This window comes from Podarcis muralis, chromosome 8 (assembly GCF_964188315.1).
Source record: "Podarcis muralis chromosome 8, rPodMur119.hap1.1, whole genome shotgun sequence".
In the NCBI taxonomy this organism is placed as follows: domain Eukaryota; kingdom Metazoa; phylum Chordata; class Lepidosauria; order Squamata; family Lacertidae; genus Podarcis; species Podarcis muralis.
The window spans coordinates 35,963,817-35,978,967 of NC_135662.1; the positions used below are offsets into that span (position 1 = coordinate 35,963,817).

Sequence of the window (15,151 nt, forward strand, 5' to 3'; positions counted from 1 at the left end):
ACAATATGCTGTGATACCTCAGGTTACAGATGCTTCAGGTTACAGATGCTTCAAGTTACAGACTCCGCTAACCCAGAAATAGTACCTCGGGTTAAGAACTTTGCTCCAGAATGAGAACAGAAATCGCACGACGGCGGTAGCGGGAGGCCTCATTAGCTAAAGTGGTGCTTCAGGTTAAGAACAGACCTCCGGAACAAATTAAGTTCTCAACCCGAGGTACCACTGTAGCACACTTTCAGCCAGAAGACTGGAAAAAATTACCAAGTCAAACCCTGAAGATATTTTTAACCCAGGAGATTTGGCAGGTCAGAGGGCTCTGAGAACCCAAATGATGCATAGGACTGGGTGGGATGTGTCTATTCTCAGAGACATTTTCAAAGCAGTAGCAATAGTAAGAATTATTACAGCAGAAGTAGAATGTTTAAAATCAAGAACTGATTAGCCATATTGGCATTCATATTGTAAATATCCAGGGATCAAAAAAAAAAAAGACTTGGTTTTAAGGGAAGAGTTAAGGTGCTTATAGATTTTCTTATGTGTCAAAAAAGCACCACTGCTTACTTTCCATGCCATGCAAGCAGGAAGAGGTGCTCATTCTATTCATAGCCTGTCATTAACTGGCAGGACAACAGAGAGGAGTAAGAGAATCCCAGAGAAGGGTGTAGCCAGGACTGGGATACACTGGGGCAAGCTGGGGATGGGGAAGGAGAGGTTGGTGTAGGAAGTACTCACAGGGTGACAGAGGATGATGAGGGGATGGGGGTCAGTGCACAGGAGCCAGAGCAGCAGGACCCATCAGCAGATGGGTCATTCAAAAGTGGCATTGATACAGAAACGGACAGCAGTGGTATAAAATTTATGTCAATCAAAAATAATATCTCGAGTAGAAATACAAGCATACCTTGTCTTAAAGAATAATTTTATAATGCAGAAATTATAATCACTACTGCCCCAATTACTTTTATTTTGTATGCTTTACAGGATTTTCATATAGTTATTTTCATAGATAATACTTATCAGGTGGCCCTGTGTGCAGTCCTACACATGTCTTGAATTAATTTTCCCAGTCAGAAATTTATGGAGAGACTCTTGCTAACAGAGTCATATTTGATATGATCTCATGAGCTTGTCACTTGGTTTTGTACTTGCCCTGTGTCTTCTGCAGTGAAACTGATAAGCAATTAACATCAACTGTGAACATCAACTCCAAGCTAAAATACAAGTTTTAAAAGTGGGGTTTGATAAAGAATGGTCATCTCAGAGAGGGTGACTGTAAACAGCTTCAACTAAAGATGACTGATGGCAACAGAAGACTCGAGATTGTGTTACTTCAGTCTCTAATATGAAATCCTATGTATGTTTACTTAGAGACAACCCATGTTGGATTCAGGGTACTTTGTTCTCTCTCGCTTCCTAAATACAGTATGAAAGCTAGTTTTCTGCTGCAACACTGACCTCTGCTGAGCAGCTTCAATATACTGCAGATTCCAACTGCAATCCAACCTTTCCAAAATGGAAAATCACAGCAGGATTACAATGACAAACTCTTACAGAAATTTCAATTCAGTGAGCATCAGATTCCCAGTAAATGAGAAGCTATACACAGGGAGCTGGTATCAGTAGCAATCAAAATGTTGATAAATGCAGCATAATTCTGAACTCCAGACCACTTCCCATATGCAACATTTCCATATAAAGGCAGACTTCCACACAGCCCTGCACATCAAGTATTCTTCACCGCCACCTGCCTATAAAGTTGTATTCTGCTTGTGCTGGCTAACCTCCAGCAGACCATATATTTCACAGAATTACAAAAATTGCTACTATATTATTGTGATGGGGGGAAAATGTCATTACCCCCCACTTCAGGACAAAGCTCACCAGCTTCATATTTGATATTTCCCAGATTAATAGACCACAACAGATGCTTCAATTTGGTTGAGGCTGCGAGAAGTGAAGCTACAAGGAACCAGGCAGAGGGCCTTCTTGGTGGTGGCGCCCGCCCTGTGGAACGCCCTCCCATCAGATGTCAAGGAAATAAACAACTATCTGACTTTTAGAAGACATCTGAAGGCAGCCCTGTTTAGGGAAGATTTAATGTTTGACGTTTTATCACCTTATTTATTTATTATTATTTTCTGTTGGAAGCCGCCCAGAGTGGCTGGGTGGGGTATAAATAATAAATTATTATTATTAATACAAGTTCAGTGTGGAAGTAACAAACCTGCACATCTATGGGCCAAACTACCTGTGATACTAAACCCTGCCCTCAGCCAGTCCCCATCTGCCTGCCTTTCTTACAGCTAGTCCAGCAGGTAGCACTGGCTATCAGCTTCCTCCTCCTTAGGCTCAGGGTTGCACTTGTGAAAATCAGCAAGGGGGAAGATGGGTTCAACAACAGAAATAGTTGGCTCTGCCTACCATTGGCTCTGGTTCTACCTACTGTTGGCCTCCCTGCCCTACCTGTCTGAATGTGTAGTCCATACTTTTGTGTTTGGTTTTTTTTGTAAATACAGTTGCAGGGGTTGCAAGACCTGAACAGGAGAGCTAGGCAGAGTACTACCCATATCTTTTCCACCATGGATGATGAAAAAACAGCTTTGTGGAGAACAATTAATTTTTTAAAAACAACTGGGACAAAAAAGGTTAAGAAGCTCCCCACTCTAAGTGGATCTTTCACTTCAGTATCAGTGGCTTGTTTGCAAACTGAAAGTCCCCCCCTACAGTTCTGAGAGGAAAACTGCAACCCATTTGGCATCCCATGTAGATTAGTCAACACTGTGTGTTTAGTTTGAATATTTGACTATCAATCTGAAAGCGTCTATTAAAATATGTCACTTAAAATAATGAAAATCAATAAAATTTGCAAATGAAATTCATGAGTTACAGTTTATACCTCTTTGGTCGATGAAAAACTTTTTACCCATCATACTTTCTCCTATGTGTTGTTTGATATAAACAGTTATTTGCTAGGATTAACAGGACGGTAAACTCTTCCAGACATGTACAATAATATTCTTGTGGCATCTACAGTACTTCTGATGGTGGCAAATGTTTGCTTTGCACAAAATCCTCTTCACCAAAAAGGAAAAGTTCGTACGTCACAAAGTAGGAAGCAAAGTAGTCCATATCACTACCTATTCAAGGTACTGTAAAGGTTCCAACAAAATATTTGCATAAGATACAATCTCTTCCTTCTGAGAGTGAGACTAGGCCTAACTGATAGTTTGATGTAACCTTTGACAGGTGGTTATGATATACTGAGCTAGACTTTACAACTGGCCAAACAACCCAAATCTGGACTGTTCAGATCAAATGTCAGTGCCTGATAAGTCAAAGTATTGCAGCATGATGCTGTCAAATGAAGCTTGGGGCAAGGCAAGTGCTTATTGCCCATCCTGTTTAAGCAAAGTTAAGCAAACATGTTGACAAGTTACGAAGGTTGCCAAAAATGAAATAATCTTATAAAATATTGCTGTTGCTTAACCAGTAAAGAGGATTTCTGACTTTGAATACTTTAGTAACAAAGCAGGGTTTTTTTTTTTTTACCATATCTCTCCTTATGACCCAAATGTAAATTAAACTGGTTCCTGCAAAATTTAATACTTGCTCACATAATGGGGGGGGGGGGGTCTCATGTACCATAGTAGTTAACAGTAAAAACTGTTCAACTATAAACTTCCATGAAATTCAAATAAATGATTGATCTATCTTTTAAAGGGCTGAAAGATTTTGTGATTATTTAAATGCACCTCCAGCAAAGCAAGGTTTGAACATGAGAACAGCTAACTTGCATAAGATTATAAGCTCGAGGGCAGAAGCTGATTACCTACTGAGATCAGGATGGAAATTTCCTTAAAGTTACAGAGATGTCGGAATACATTATAGTTTTCTTTTTGGTTTCAATAACTCTTAAGAGCAAAATCCTCACGGCATTTTTCCAGGAACAAATTATTCTGACTATAATGGCTTTGCTGGCTTGTGCTACAAAGCTTAATTTAGGAACTACTGGATATTTCTGCACCCAAGATGCTGGATTTCAAGGAACTATGACCCACGTTTGTATTCCAAAATGTTTTTCCCATAATCGTCCAATCTCAGTATACCAGATGTCATGCTTTTAAAAGATCTTTTTACACATCATCAACTTGATCCACCAACTCCAGCTGTTAAAATGGTGGGTTATGATTTATGTTACTCTCACTAAAATCTGTGCTTTTTTCCCAAGAAAAATTGCTGCTGAAACTCACCATGAAGTTGGTCCAGTAAGTCACTGGGCAACTTGGGACAGCTCTAAACGGATGCTGGTTTAACAACAGCTGCATTCACCACTTGCAGAGGTGCTAAAAACTCTTACAAGCTGTTTTCCTAGTTGGTTTGGCGGTCGCCACTGGTTCTGGTGCAGGTCAAATAAATATACCCTCACCTTCCTTAATTCTCTTAGATTCAGGAAGATGTCTAGGGTAGCTTGGAAGGGCCTTTGTGAAAACATGCAACTGTAGAGGCCTGGCCCTGGAGATTGACCAGTTGCAGCCAGGAGTGGCTAGGTGCAATCATATATATATGTGTGTGTGTGTGTGTGTAGGTACACACACGCTGGCCAGCTTTCGCTTTGACTTGAAATGTTCGTTTTGGGCTTCTCAGAAGTACATACATGCAAAGAGTGGCAGCCTGCAATGACACCCACTTGAGAGGTGCTGGACCTGTGCTCCAGCATGCTGTGGCTGAAAAGAAGCACTGATTAAAATTCGCTTCTGCTGTCAATGCAGTTGCACTGGTTAAAATTCAAATACTCAGGGTTTGACTCTTCAGTCAATAATGCTGAAGATAAAACTTAAAAGTTCCGCAAAGGAACTTTGATTGAATTCCAACTGTACTTTCCAGCAATCTTCACATATCACTAGATAATTCATTCTTACAGGGGTTTTGAGATCAACCTTTTGTTTAGTTATCAGCAACAGTTTCAGTAGCTTGTGCTAGAAGGTCACAACACTTTATAATTAAGTGTGGGTGAGGCAAATCTATTCCTTCACACTGAAGACAGATGAGGCTTCTTATTGAGTTTGCTATAATTCCTCATTATGCTTTACATTTTAAATATTAATAAGAAGGGTGTCATTGGAGAACAAAATACATTATTCCCATTCATCAAAGTTAATAGTGATGTATATGTGTCGATTTATCAAGGTTAACAGTGATTTATATGCATTGTTTCCAACATATACGACAGTTTATCCTCAGAAAATTAACTTAAGGCCTTTTCTTTTTTTTTGTACACTGTAGAACATTTTACAGCAGTGAAGAGCCTATTAAGCTCACTGATAACTGAGGAATGTCATTCTCAAAATGAAAGAAAACTATTGTCTTCTAATGGTAGGAAGCCAACTTTGCAAAACAGGCTGAACAAAAATAAACAGAAACAATGGGACAACTTCAGAATCAAGGTAGAATCAATCGACCAGATTTGCTCGTTTGGACATTAACTCTAAGCCAGCTGCTCCATGGTTTGTTTCCATACTGGGCTAAGGCAGGAGCAAAGCGGAAGCACTAGAGATGTGTGCACTAGCATGTAGCTCAGGCATATTAAGGGTGAAACAAACTGTACTTTGTGGCTTCTCATTATGCTAAAATGCAACCAGTATTAAATAAGTTGATTGAGTTGCAGTGGTCTTCAGTGAGTGTACTGGAATGCTAAACAAAAGCCTCCCCCTACTTGGGCTCTCCAGATGTTTTGACAACTCCCATCAGTTCAAGGCTGGGAAAGACTGAGATAAAGTCTTGTAAACCTACATACTGCTTTACTGTACTGCAGTTACAAGCAAAACAGCTTTCAAAGGCTGGTGTACAACTAAGTTCTACTCAGAGTAGACTCACTGAATTTAATGAACACAGCTAAGTTGGTCCATTAATTTAAATGGGTTTACTCTGAGTAAAACTTAATTGAAAACCACTAATATGTCTAATGGCCTATAGCCGCAGCTGTCTCCTACCTCTTTCTTTTGGGTGACTCAGAGTAGACCAACTAACACTAATGGAATAAATTAAGTCATGACAAATTTGACTGATTTCAATGGGGTTTCTATTAATATGGGTCAGCCATAGCCCCACCCCCATTCAAAATTATTTCATTTTTACTGTTTTCCCCTCAGTGTTCTAGATAGTGGTAAATTTCCCAGCTTTATATGCTTTAAACATTCCAGAATTCTAAAAGTCACAATTTATTTTGAGAAGTCCCACAATATACACTCTCACAAACTGATTTAATCTCCAAGAACAAGATCAGCATACTTCAAGTTTCCAGAAAATTCACATTCTCATTTAAACCAATATTGAACAGTTTCTCAGAACATTTTAAACTTTAAAAAATTCAAAATATTCAGGATTTAACTGAAATATTTGCTGTTCAGCTACTGAAAGTTAAGAAGCCTAAGAAGACATTGACGAGTGTATGAGCTAGACACTTGCACACAATTCTTGTACAAGAATGCACAGCCAAGTTTGCTTCTTAGTAAATTATTAACATTATTTTTTTTCTTGTTAAGATTTCACTCTACCCTGTTACTTATCAAACCTTCTTGTTAAGGGAGAGAAATTCTCGAATGAGTGTGCAAAAAAATACATTTATTCCTCTTAGATTTTCAAAGCGTTTACTGCATCCTGGTGGAAAGAAATGTTGCAAAGAGATTTCCTGCCTGATTTCAATAACTTTGAAATGTTTATGCAACATTACTGAGTTTTTATTTGTTTATTTATTAAATTTATACAGTATCCTCCTAAAGGTTCCCAGGTTTGCAATGACCTTGGTCATTCATTAAAACATATTCAATGAATGTCTCTGGATTATATACAGGAATAGTTAGAAACTTTCAACCCAGCTACATCTTTTTAAAATCATCAATGAACTGATTGGGGATAATATGCAGTCTTCTCTGCATTTCTCAAGAAAAGCTGACCGATTTTTAGCTGAAGGTACATAAGCATGTATGTCATAGTCAATACAAAATATACATGTGTACAAATCAAATGAAACAAATAAGACTTTGATGGTATCAAAGTATCATTAGGATTACAGTGCTATTTTGTAACATCAAACTTGCAGGATCAGACTTGACTGCATTACACCAAAGATATTTCAGAGGAGCAGATATACTGTAATATGCTATGCAATGCACTTCAGCAATGATTGCAAAGGGACCCAGGATGCATTACGGTGCACTTTGCTCTACAGTTAAGCTCACCGAACAGAAATGTAGTTCTACAGGCCTAAGTAAATGAGATGCTAGGCATGTGATTTGAGTTTCTGCTAAAACAAAACACCTGTGGGGCGGGGAGTGATTCAGATGGGAACCACAGTATGGGAGGCGAACGGATGCAATCCTGACCTGAATCTCCACCGTGCAACTGATAAATTGACCCAGCGGTGGGGGGGGGGGGGGACCTCGGCAGCAAATCCCGGTGAATGGAATAGGGTGGGAATTAATTCCAGCTGGAATGTGCGCAGGGCAATGGGAGCTCCTGCAAGCTGAACAAATGGTTCCGGGGCTGCACTGACGAGACACAGAACCAGCAGCAGTCGCTCCCAGGCAGACTCTCTCCCGCCCTCCACGTGCCCCCTCGCTCTCCCTTCCCTCTCCTCCTGCGTTGCCACGTTCCAATCGATGCGTTCCCAAGCACCGTCTCCGCCGCCGACGCAACGGGCGCGCGCGCGCGCGCGAGAACGTCGGGGAGGCGTTCCCCGCGGCCCGTTCCTGCCAATCACGTTCGAGCGGCTCCTCCCCCTCCCCCTCGCGATTTGCTAGGAGCAGCTGCCAGTCGGGCAATAGGGGCTCCCGCCCAAGGGTCAGCTCGGCGTGCGGAGCGAAGAGAGGAGCCGCGGGCGTCCGCCTAGCCCCGCCCCCCGTCGCGAACGAGCTTCCTCCCCCCCGTCGCGCGCTCCCGCCTCTCTCACTCTCCTCGGCGGCGTTACCTGACAGGAGGCGACATGGCCCCGCGCAAGAGCCCCAAGAGCGGCAGCCCCGGCCCAGGAGCCAGGAGAGGTCAGTAGCGGCCGCCCAGATGGGCCTGTTATGGAGGGCGCGCGGGCGAAGAGGTGCCCGTGCCGCCTTCCTGGGTCTCCGTTCCCGGCGGTCCTCCGGAGGCGGCGTTGGCGGGCGGGGAGGGTGGGGGTGGGAGCGGGGCCTCTCCTCTCCTGTCAGCGCCGCGCTTTTCGAAACTGGCGCCCTGAAGTCCTCTTGCAGCCGCCTCGCTGCCGGTCCCGAGGCGGCCCCTCAGGAATGCCTGCCCTGGTCTCGGAGGAGGAGGAGGCGGCTCCCTCCCGTTGGGGAAGGGAATGAGGGGCCTGGACGATGCTGCTGGGACCAGGGGCGGCGAGGGGAATAAAATGGAGCCCGGGATTTCCTCAGGCGGTCCTCCTTCTGAATACAGTGGTACCTCGGGTTACATACGCTTCAGGTTACAGACTCCGCTAACCCAGAAATAGTACCTCGGGTTGAGAAGTTTGCTTCAGGATGAAATCGTGCAGCAGCGACGCAGCAGCAATGGGAGGCCCCATTAGCTAAAGTGTTGCTTCAGGCTAAGAACAGTTTCAGGTTAAGAATGGACCTCCGTAATGAATTAAGTACTTAACCCGAGGTACCACTGTACCAGTCGCTGGCAAAACCGCGGAAGGCGAGAGGGCTCTTGTATCCGCGAGAGCAAGAGGCGGGACTCATTGGGCCGTTGGTCCCGATCCAGCCCCGGGCTCTCCTTGCGCTGCTCGGCTGCAGGTTGTGAAAGCGCTCTCGAAATCCCTTCGCTTCTGAGCTCCTCCTTGAGCACACAGACTCCGAGACGAGGAGCCTGGCTTCGTTTATTTCCCCTTCCACTTGTGTACACAGGTCACACCTCTCAGCTGGGTAGATCCGATTTAAAGAGGCTGCCATCCTGCGCGCACCTTCGGAGCTGGTGGTCTTTCTTGCTCTTTTGAAAATGTGTGGTTTTTGAAGGCATAGGAACATAGAATTATAGAGTTGGAAGGAACCCTCGAGGATTAACCCCCCTTGCAAGGCAGGCATATGCAACTGTCCCATATGGGGATTGAACCTGCAACCTTGGCATTATCAGCATCAAGTTCTAACCAAGTGATCCAGGCCAACTCTTGTGGAAGACAGTGGGCCTCAATTCCATATAGAGAGATATAGGATTGTGTTGCAGGGTTGCAAACCAATGTATTCTGGAGTGAAATGTCATGGTATTCAATGAGGCTTGCTTTGGAGTAAACATGCACCAATTCTTGATGATAAACACTTGGGGCTGAAATAGCTACTTCATGCACAAACTGGCACAGATCAAGTGTTGACTGACTAGTTTGATGTGCAGGCCCCTGTGAAATATCCCTAACTCTGAATTCTTTCTATCCCTTTCCTTTTCCCACCCCAGCTTTTTGTTGTTCAATTGCCATTGCTTTCTGTAATGCCAGAATTTTGTTCCATTCACAGCCCATTTGGGGACCATCTTCAGGACGCATGAGGAGAGGCTAGCTAATGTGGCCTTTTCTTGGGGGATTATCATCCTGCAAGGGTATCTGCATTGTCCATAAAGTGCAAGTTGCTGTGTGTAAGCAGAATAAAATTCTGTTCCATTCTGTATTGAAACACTGCAAAGTATTTCATACAGTTATTTTGAGTGTCTTTCTTTACACAGAAAGATGGCTATCAGGTGCTTCTGATGATTGCTGCCTTGCTGTACGATGGTTTTGTGCTCTATCGTACACTAACTATAGTCCACTGGGGGAAGATCTTGGAAGAATCTATTTCAAAGTGGTATGGTGGCACACCTTTCTCTTGAAGTGGATGTTGTTAACCTTGTTGTTAACTGGTGGTGTTGCATAAACCCACAATAAAGCAAAACTATTGTATCAGAATGGAATCCTTAAGATATTTATCTGGAAGTCCCGTTGATTTTAGTTAGACTTACATGCAAATAAAAGTGCTGGTTTTATACAAAGTGCTGAGGCACTTTTGTAGCACAGTTATCTTTGGGAATCTGTAGTGGATAATCTGATTGTTGGTCAGAGTTTTTTTGTTTGTTCAACACCTCTGTTCTGCTGGACACTAAACTGAATTACACAGATGAATTTTGCTGTGATTTGTCCAAAACTCTGTGTAATTCAGTTTAGTACAGCTTTGTGAGGCTGCAATGGTGGGAAACATAGATTTTTCTACATCATTAAATTAGCTGGCTAAGTGCATTTTCTAGGACTTGACACATGGCAGCCTAACCCACAATCTATCTCGTTAAATCACCATTGTAGTTTGCTGCCTGTAATCTGGCATCAAGTTTCATGTGTGAGTATAAAATGCTTTCTCTTGATTGTGTGGCAAGACTTGTATCCCTTGCCAGTAAGGTATTTTCACTCCTTCTGTTTGGTTACTCCCTCATCTCTTCCAAAGTGTTTACGTGTCAACTGCCCATTAAAAAAGGGTGAGGTATGACCAGATGGTTTACATTTGCTGCTTGTATTTAAATCAATCTCCCCTCCTTTTCCTTCTCTACTGGCATTTTTAGGGACAGAGAAAGGTCTTAACTTGCAGAAGAACACATGCATAAGTGAATGGAAAACTTCATATAATAAAACCTAGTTAGTGATAAGAGGTCAGATGAATGTGTGGCTGGTGTTGGTATGAATGTCTTTAGGGTTTATTTTTCTTTTTTTGCCAAGCTTAAAATACCCTGCTTTTTAAATGTTCCAAGTAGAAAATATCAGTTCTCAAAATATTACTTTCTTCCAACTAAACATACTCTAGATTGGTATACAGATTTTGTGAAAATTAGGATATATATTTTTACTTAGCTAGTAAAGTGGAGTGTTAGCTGGCAGGTTTTTCTTTTCTTTCATTTTCATTGATTTCATTTCATTTTCTCAACATGGAAAGTGTGCTTTCCTCCACAGATTTTTGTTAAGTAGCTCAGAATTCATAAGGTTATTATCTCTTTCCTTCTGTGACAAGGGAGAATATCCTTACCTAAAGCCCAACCCTAAATGTGTTCCTTCAGAAGCAGGTCCTAAAGGGTTCAGTGGCACTTACTTCCATGCAAGTAAGTGTAGTTAGAATGGTGGCTACCTCATATGCATGTTTCAGAGTTGGTTCTGTTTAGATCAGGCTTCCTCAACCTCGGCTCTCCAGATGTTTTGGCCTACAACTCCCATGATCCTTAGCTAGCAGGACCAGTGGTCAGGGATGATGGGAATTGTAGTCTCAAAACATCTGGAGGACCGAGGTTGAAGAAGCCTGCTTTAGATCAATTGTACATATATTTACTTAGAAATAAATCCAACCTGTAGCATTACTGTATAGTTAGCCTAACATGGCCAAGATTTGGTGGCATTCAGGGCATTCAGGCATATTTCACCCATCCATCCTATACCTGCCTTCCTCAGTTTTCCCACATTGATGATACCTTTGTGTGCCTGTATGTGCTGGTAACAAGCTATATTGAAGATTTTAGAATATAATTGAGTAAACTGCTTTATGTCATATTATCATTCTGTTATATAGACACACACACACACACACACACACACACACACACTGTTCACAGTCTCTGTGAGCTTACAGGTCTAACTGAAAAACAGCCATGGCTTCCACAAAGATAAGTTCTGTCCCACTAACTTTTTAGTGTTTGAGTATGTCAACAAGTCAACATGAATAAGTATGACTAAGTAGACATTGGGTTTTATTCAGTGTTAGTCCTACTCAGAGTAAACCCTATCCAGAGTAGACCCATTGAAGTGTATGATAAAGGAAACTTCAATATGTTAATTTTAATGAGTCCTCTGAGTAGAACTTAGATACAATATGTATTTAGAGTTTCAAACACCTAGGTATCCTGAGTAAGTTTAGCAGTCATGGGATAAGAGGACAGGTCTTTATGCACAGAGTAGGGATAAATTGACAGTTTGTACAATGGAGGGACATAAGAAGCAGAAATGCCTGCACTTCTTAATTCTTTGTGCTTTCCATTCTCCTCTACTCTCTCTGGTCTCCACACCCACCCACCACTTAACTCCTTGCAAGGCTTCTCCTTATCCGGTCCCACCATGTAGTTAGCTAGTAAAGTATATCAAGTTTCTCTGCAATATAATGTGGCATTCTCACAGTTTACTTTGTTAAAGCAAGACTAAGACCAACATTCATTAAATATAATGGTGGCATACAGCTTTATTGTGCTCAGTTTTGCCTTTACCTTTAGAACAAACATGCTATGCAAGGAGGAAGGGCCGCTTGGAGTTTAGACAAAACATTGTATCTTTTCTTGGCAATTTCTTACACCCCTTTTGAAACAATGTACACTTTGATATTTCTCTGATTTTTCACTTCTGAAGAAATACTATAGAATATACATTATTATTATTTATTATTTCTGAACAAGGAAGTATATCTCATGCTAATGGTTTATTGGATTCTTCATTATAGGCCATTTGTGCAATGTTTTCCTTGCACCAAGGTGATTGTTCCCTGATGAACATCATATACTGGTAAAGTGTGACGATTGCTGTGACTGATAACACTGTTTATTTTGTAACCACACTCGTGGATTGATTTGCTGCATGAGAAGTTTTTGTTTGTGTGCTTTAAAATGCTGTGAAATGAGAGATCTAGGGCTGGGAAATCATTCAAATTCATAAATGCTACCCCCAGAGGCTCTAGCCCTGAAAAAGATTCAAATTTCTAATCACCAACACATTTTTTTCAAACAACTTTAGGCACATGATGATTGCTTTATCTGATTTTCCAGCCCTGGAGAAAAGAAAAGCATTTTATAATTCTTTTTAAACCTATGTTGAAGTAGTTGTATTAGTTTTCCTGGAAATATTACTTGCAGTGTTAAATATTTGTTAAATTGTTAAATGCTTGCATTGAAAGAAAACTACTAATGAGTGGTGTGGTTTTGGAATGAACAAGAAAATAATCATCAATAGAATTCTACTTTTAACTTATTTTGAAGATTTATACTCTGCCTTTTAATCAAATGATTTTCAAGGCATTTATTACAATAAACAATCACCATCACCAAAAAGTCACAAATATACACACCGCCCAGCACATAGCTGCCTTCAGTTCTGCAGTCTCAGTACAACTAGCTGTTGAAGCAGAGTGTTCTTTTGTGGTAGAGTGGGGAAGCAAACTCACTACTGCAGCTGCTCCTCCTCTAGTTGACAGTTGGGCTCAAACTGTGTCTTCTAGCCATGGTATTCTACTGGTGGGGCTGGGAGGGTATACTGCCTCCTAGTGGCCCTTGGCTCCCTGACCAGTGACAAAGGTCAGAGTGCTTCCTGTCTGCTCTGCAGTCCCAAGTAACTGGACATAATCACTGAAATGCAGCATAGACTGCATTTTACTCGGTCAGACAATTTGTTCATCTCACCCATAATTGTCTACTCTGATAGGCCATGGCTTTGGCTTGCCAGAGTCTCATCCCCATTCCTATCACCTGCTACCTGATCCTTTTATCATAGCAAGGAAGGCCTGGGGGAGGGGGTTGAAAAGAGGCAGGTCTCTTCCCCCCCCCCACTCCTGAAACTCCTCCCATGCTCTTTCTTGAGCAGGAGTTCAAAGCTCCTGTTTCAGGTTGTATAAGCACACCTTTGCAAGTGAAAATTGCAGAGTGCGCACATTTTGTTCTTGTGAAATAAATAGGTTTGAACATATCTGCAGTCTCCTTGCATGCCACGCAATCATGGTGATGTGTTAGAAATAAGGCATTAAAAGCTTTGACCGGATTGAGCAAACTTTTATGTCTGACAAAAGTCAAACCTATAGGCTGTTTATGCAATTTACCCCTTTTCTCCCTTAAGCAAGGATTTGGAAATATTATTTAATTATGTGATCAGACAGGACTCTTATCTCATAAAGCTATTTAGGATTGCAGCTTTTACTCATGTTGCAACAGTGGGAAACAGATAGTGAATGCAAAAGAGCATAGAAAGAAAATAATGGTAGTGTTAAAATGCCCTTTTAAGTTTTATGTGTGTCCCTGTCTTTCCCGCTTGGCCTTCTTTTAAGCAGGCTGCCTGAACAGGCTTTCTTGGTATTCATAGTGGGATAATGATGAATATATCACACACACCCCCACTGTACAGTAGAATGAAATATTGCAGGGATGTCCAACCATTAGATCGCGATCTACCTGTAGATTCCTGGCTGATCCTGGTAGATTATGGCAATCCACTCACCCCATGCACACTCCTCCTCCCTCCAGTGACAATGGGTAGATCACTGCCAGTTTTTTAATACTGGGAGTATGTTACAGTCTCTTGGGAGTTGGACGTTCTTGAAATATTGGATACAACAATATCTTATGTATTCTTCCTTGCTGGTGTTGCCATTAGTTGAGGCACAGTATGCAACATTACTGGGACGCGGGTGGCGCTGTGGGTAAAAGCCTCAGCGCCTAGGGCTTGCCGATCAAAAGGTCGGCGGTTCGAATCCCCGTGGCGGGGTGTGCTCCCGTTGCTTGGTCCCAGCGCCTGCCAACCTAGCAGTTTGAAAGCACCCCCGGGTGCAAGTAGATAAATAGGGACCGCTTACTAGCGGGAAGGTAAACGGCGTTTCCGTGTGCGGCTCTGGCTCGCCAGAGCAGCGATGTCACGCTGGCCACGTGACCCGGAAGTGTCTCCGGACAGCGCTGGCCCCCGGCCTCTTGAGTGAGATGGGCGCACAACCCTAGAGTCTGTCAAGACTGGCCCGTACGGGCAGGGGTACCTTTACCTTTACCTTTTATGCAACATGCAGAGGGAAGGCCTTTTATGTGCTGGTGCTTACTCTATAGAGCTCCATCCCATCTGAAAGGAGCTTCCAGTATCTGCTCCAGACCTTCCTATTTACTCAGGCCTTTGCATGTGATTAATTCCTAGCTTAGAATAATATATATTGCTGGCTACAGTGAGTGGAAGTTTACAGTAGTTTATTTTTTTAAAGTGTTGTTTTATTATATTTTGTATTTTGGTGAACTGCTCTTATATTCTGTCTACCTTTTAAACAAATATTTATATACCACTCTTTATCTGTAATATATGTGCTTTTGCATTCAATTGGAGGATGAGGCCCATTGTGAACCTAAACTGCTCTAATAACATGAATATGTACTAAAACTGGACGACTGAGATCTG

The 15,151-nt window shown here is 42.1% G+C and overlaps 1 protein-coding gene across 3 annotated transcripts in view; it reads left to right on the forward strand.

Annotated features, from left to right (window-relative positions):
* The first annotated feature begins 7,805 nt into the window (after positions 1-7,805).
* Positions 7,806-15,151, forward strand: part of LOC114601318 (aspartyl/asparaginyl beta-hydroxylase-like) — a 58,764-nt gene continuing 51,418 nt past the window's right edge. Inside the window, exon 1 of one of the 3 annotated variants that reach the window (XM_077932977.1) lies at positions 7,806-8,036. In XM_077932977.1, coding sequence (XP_077789103.1) covers positions 7,982-8,036 — 55 coding nt within the window. In that variant the 5' untranslated portion in view covers positions 7,806-7,981. The remainder of the gene's footprint in view (positions 8,037-15,151) is intronic. The other 2 variants (XM_028736865.2, XM_077932975.1) reach the window with 2 other exon arrangements.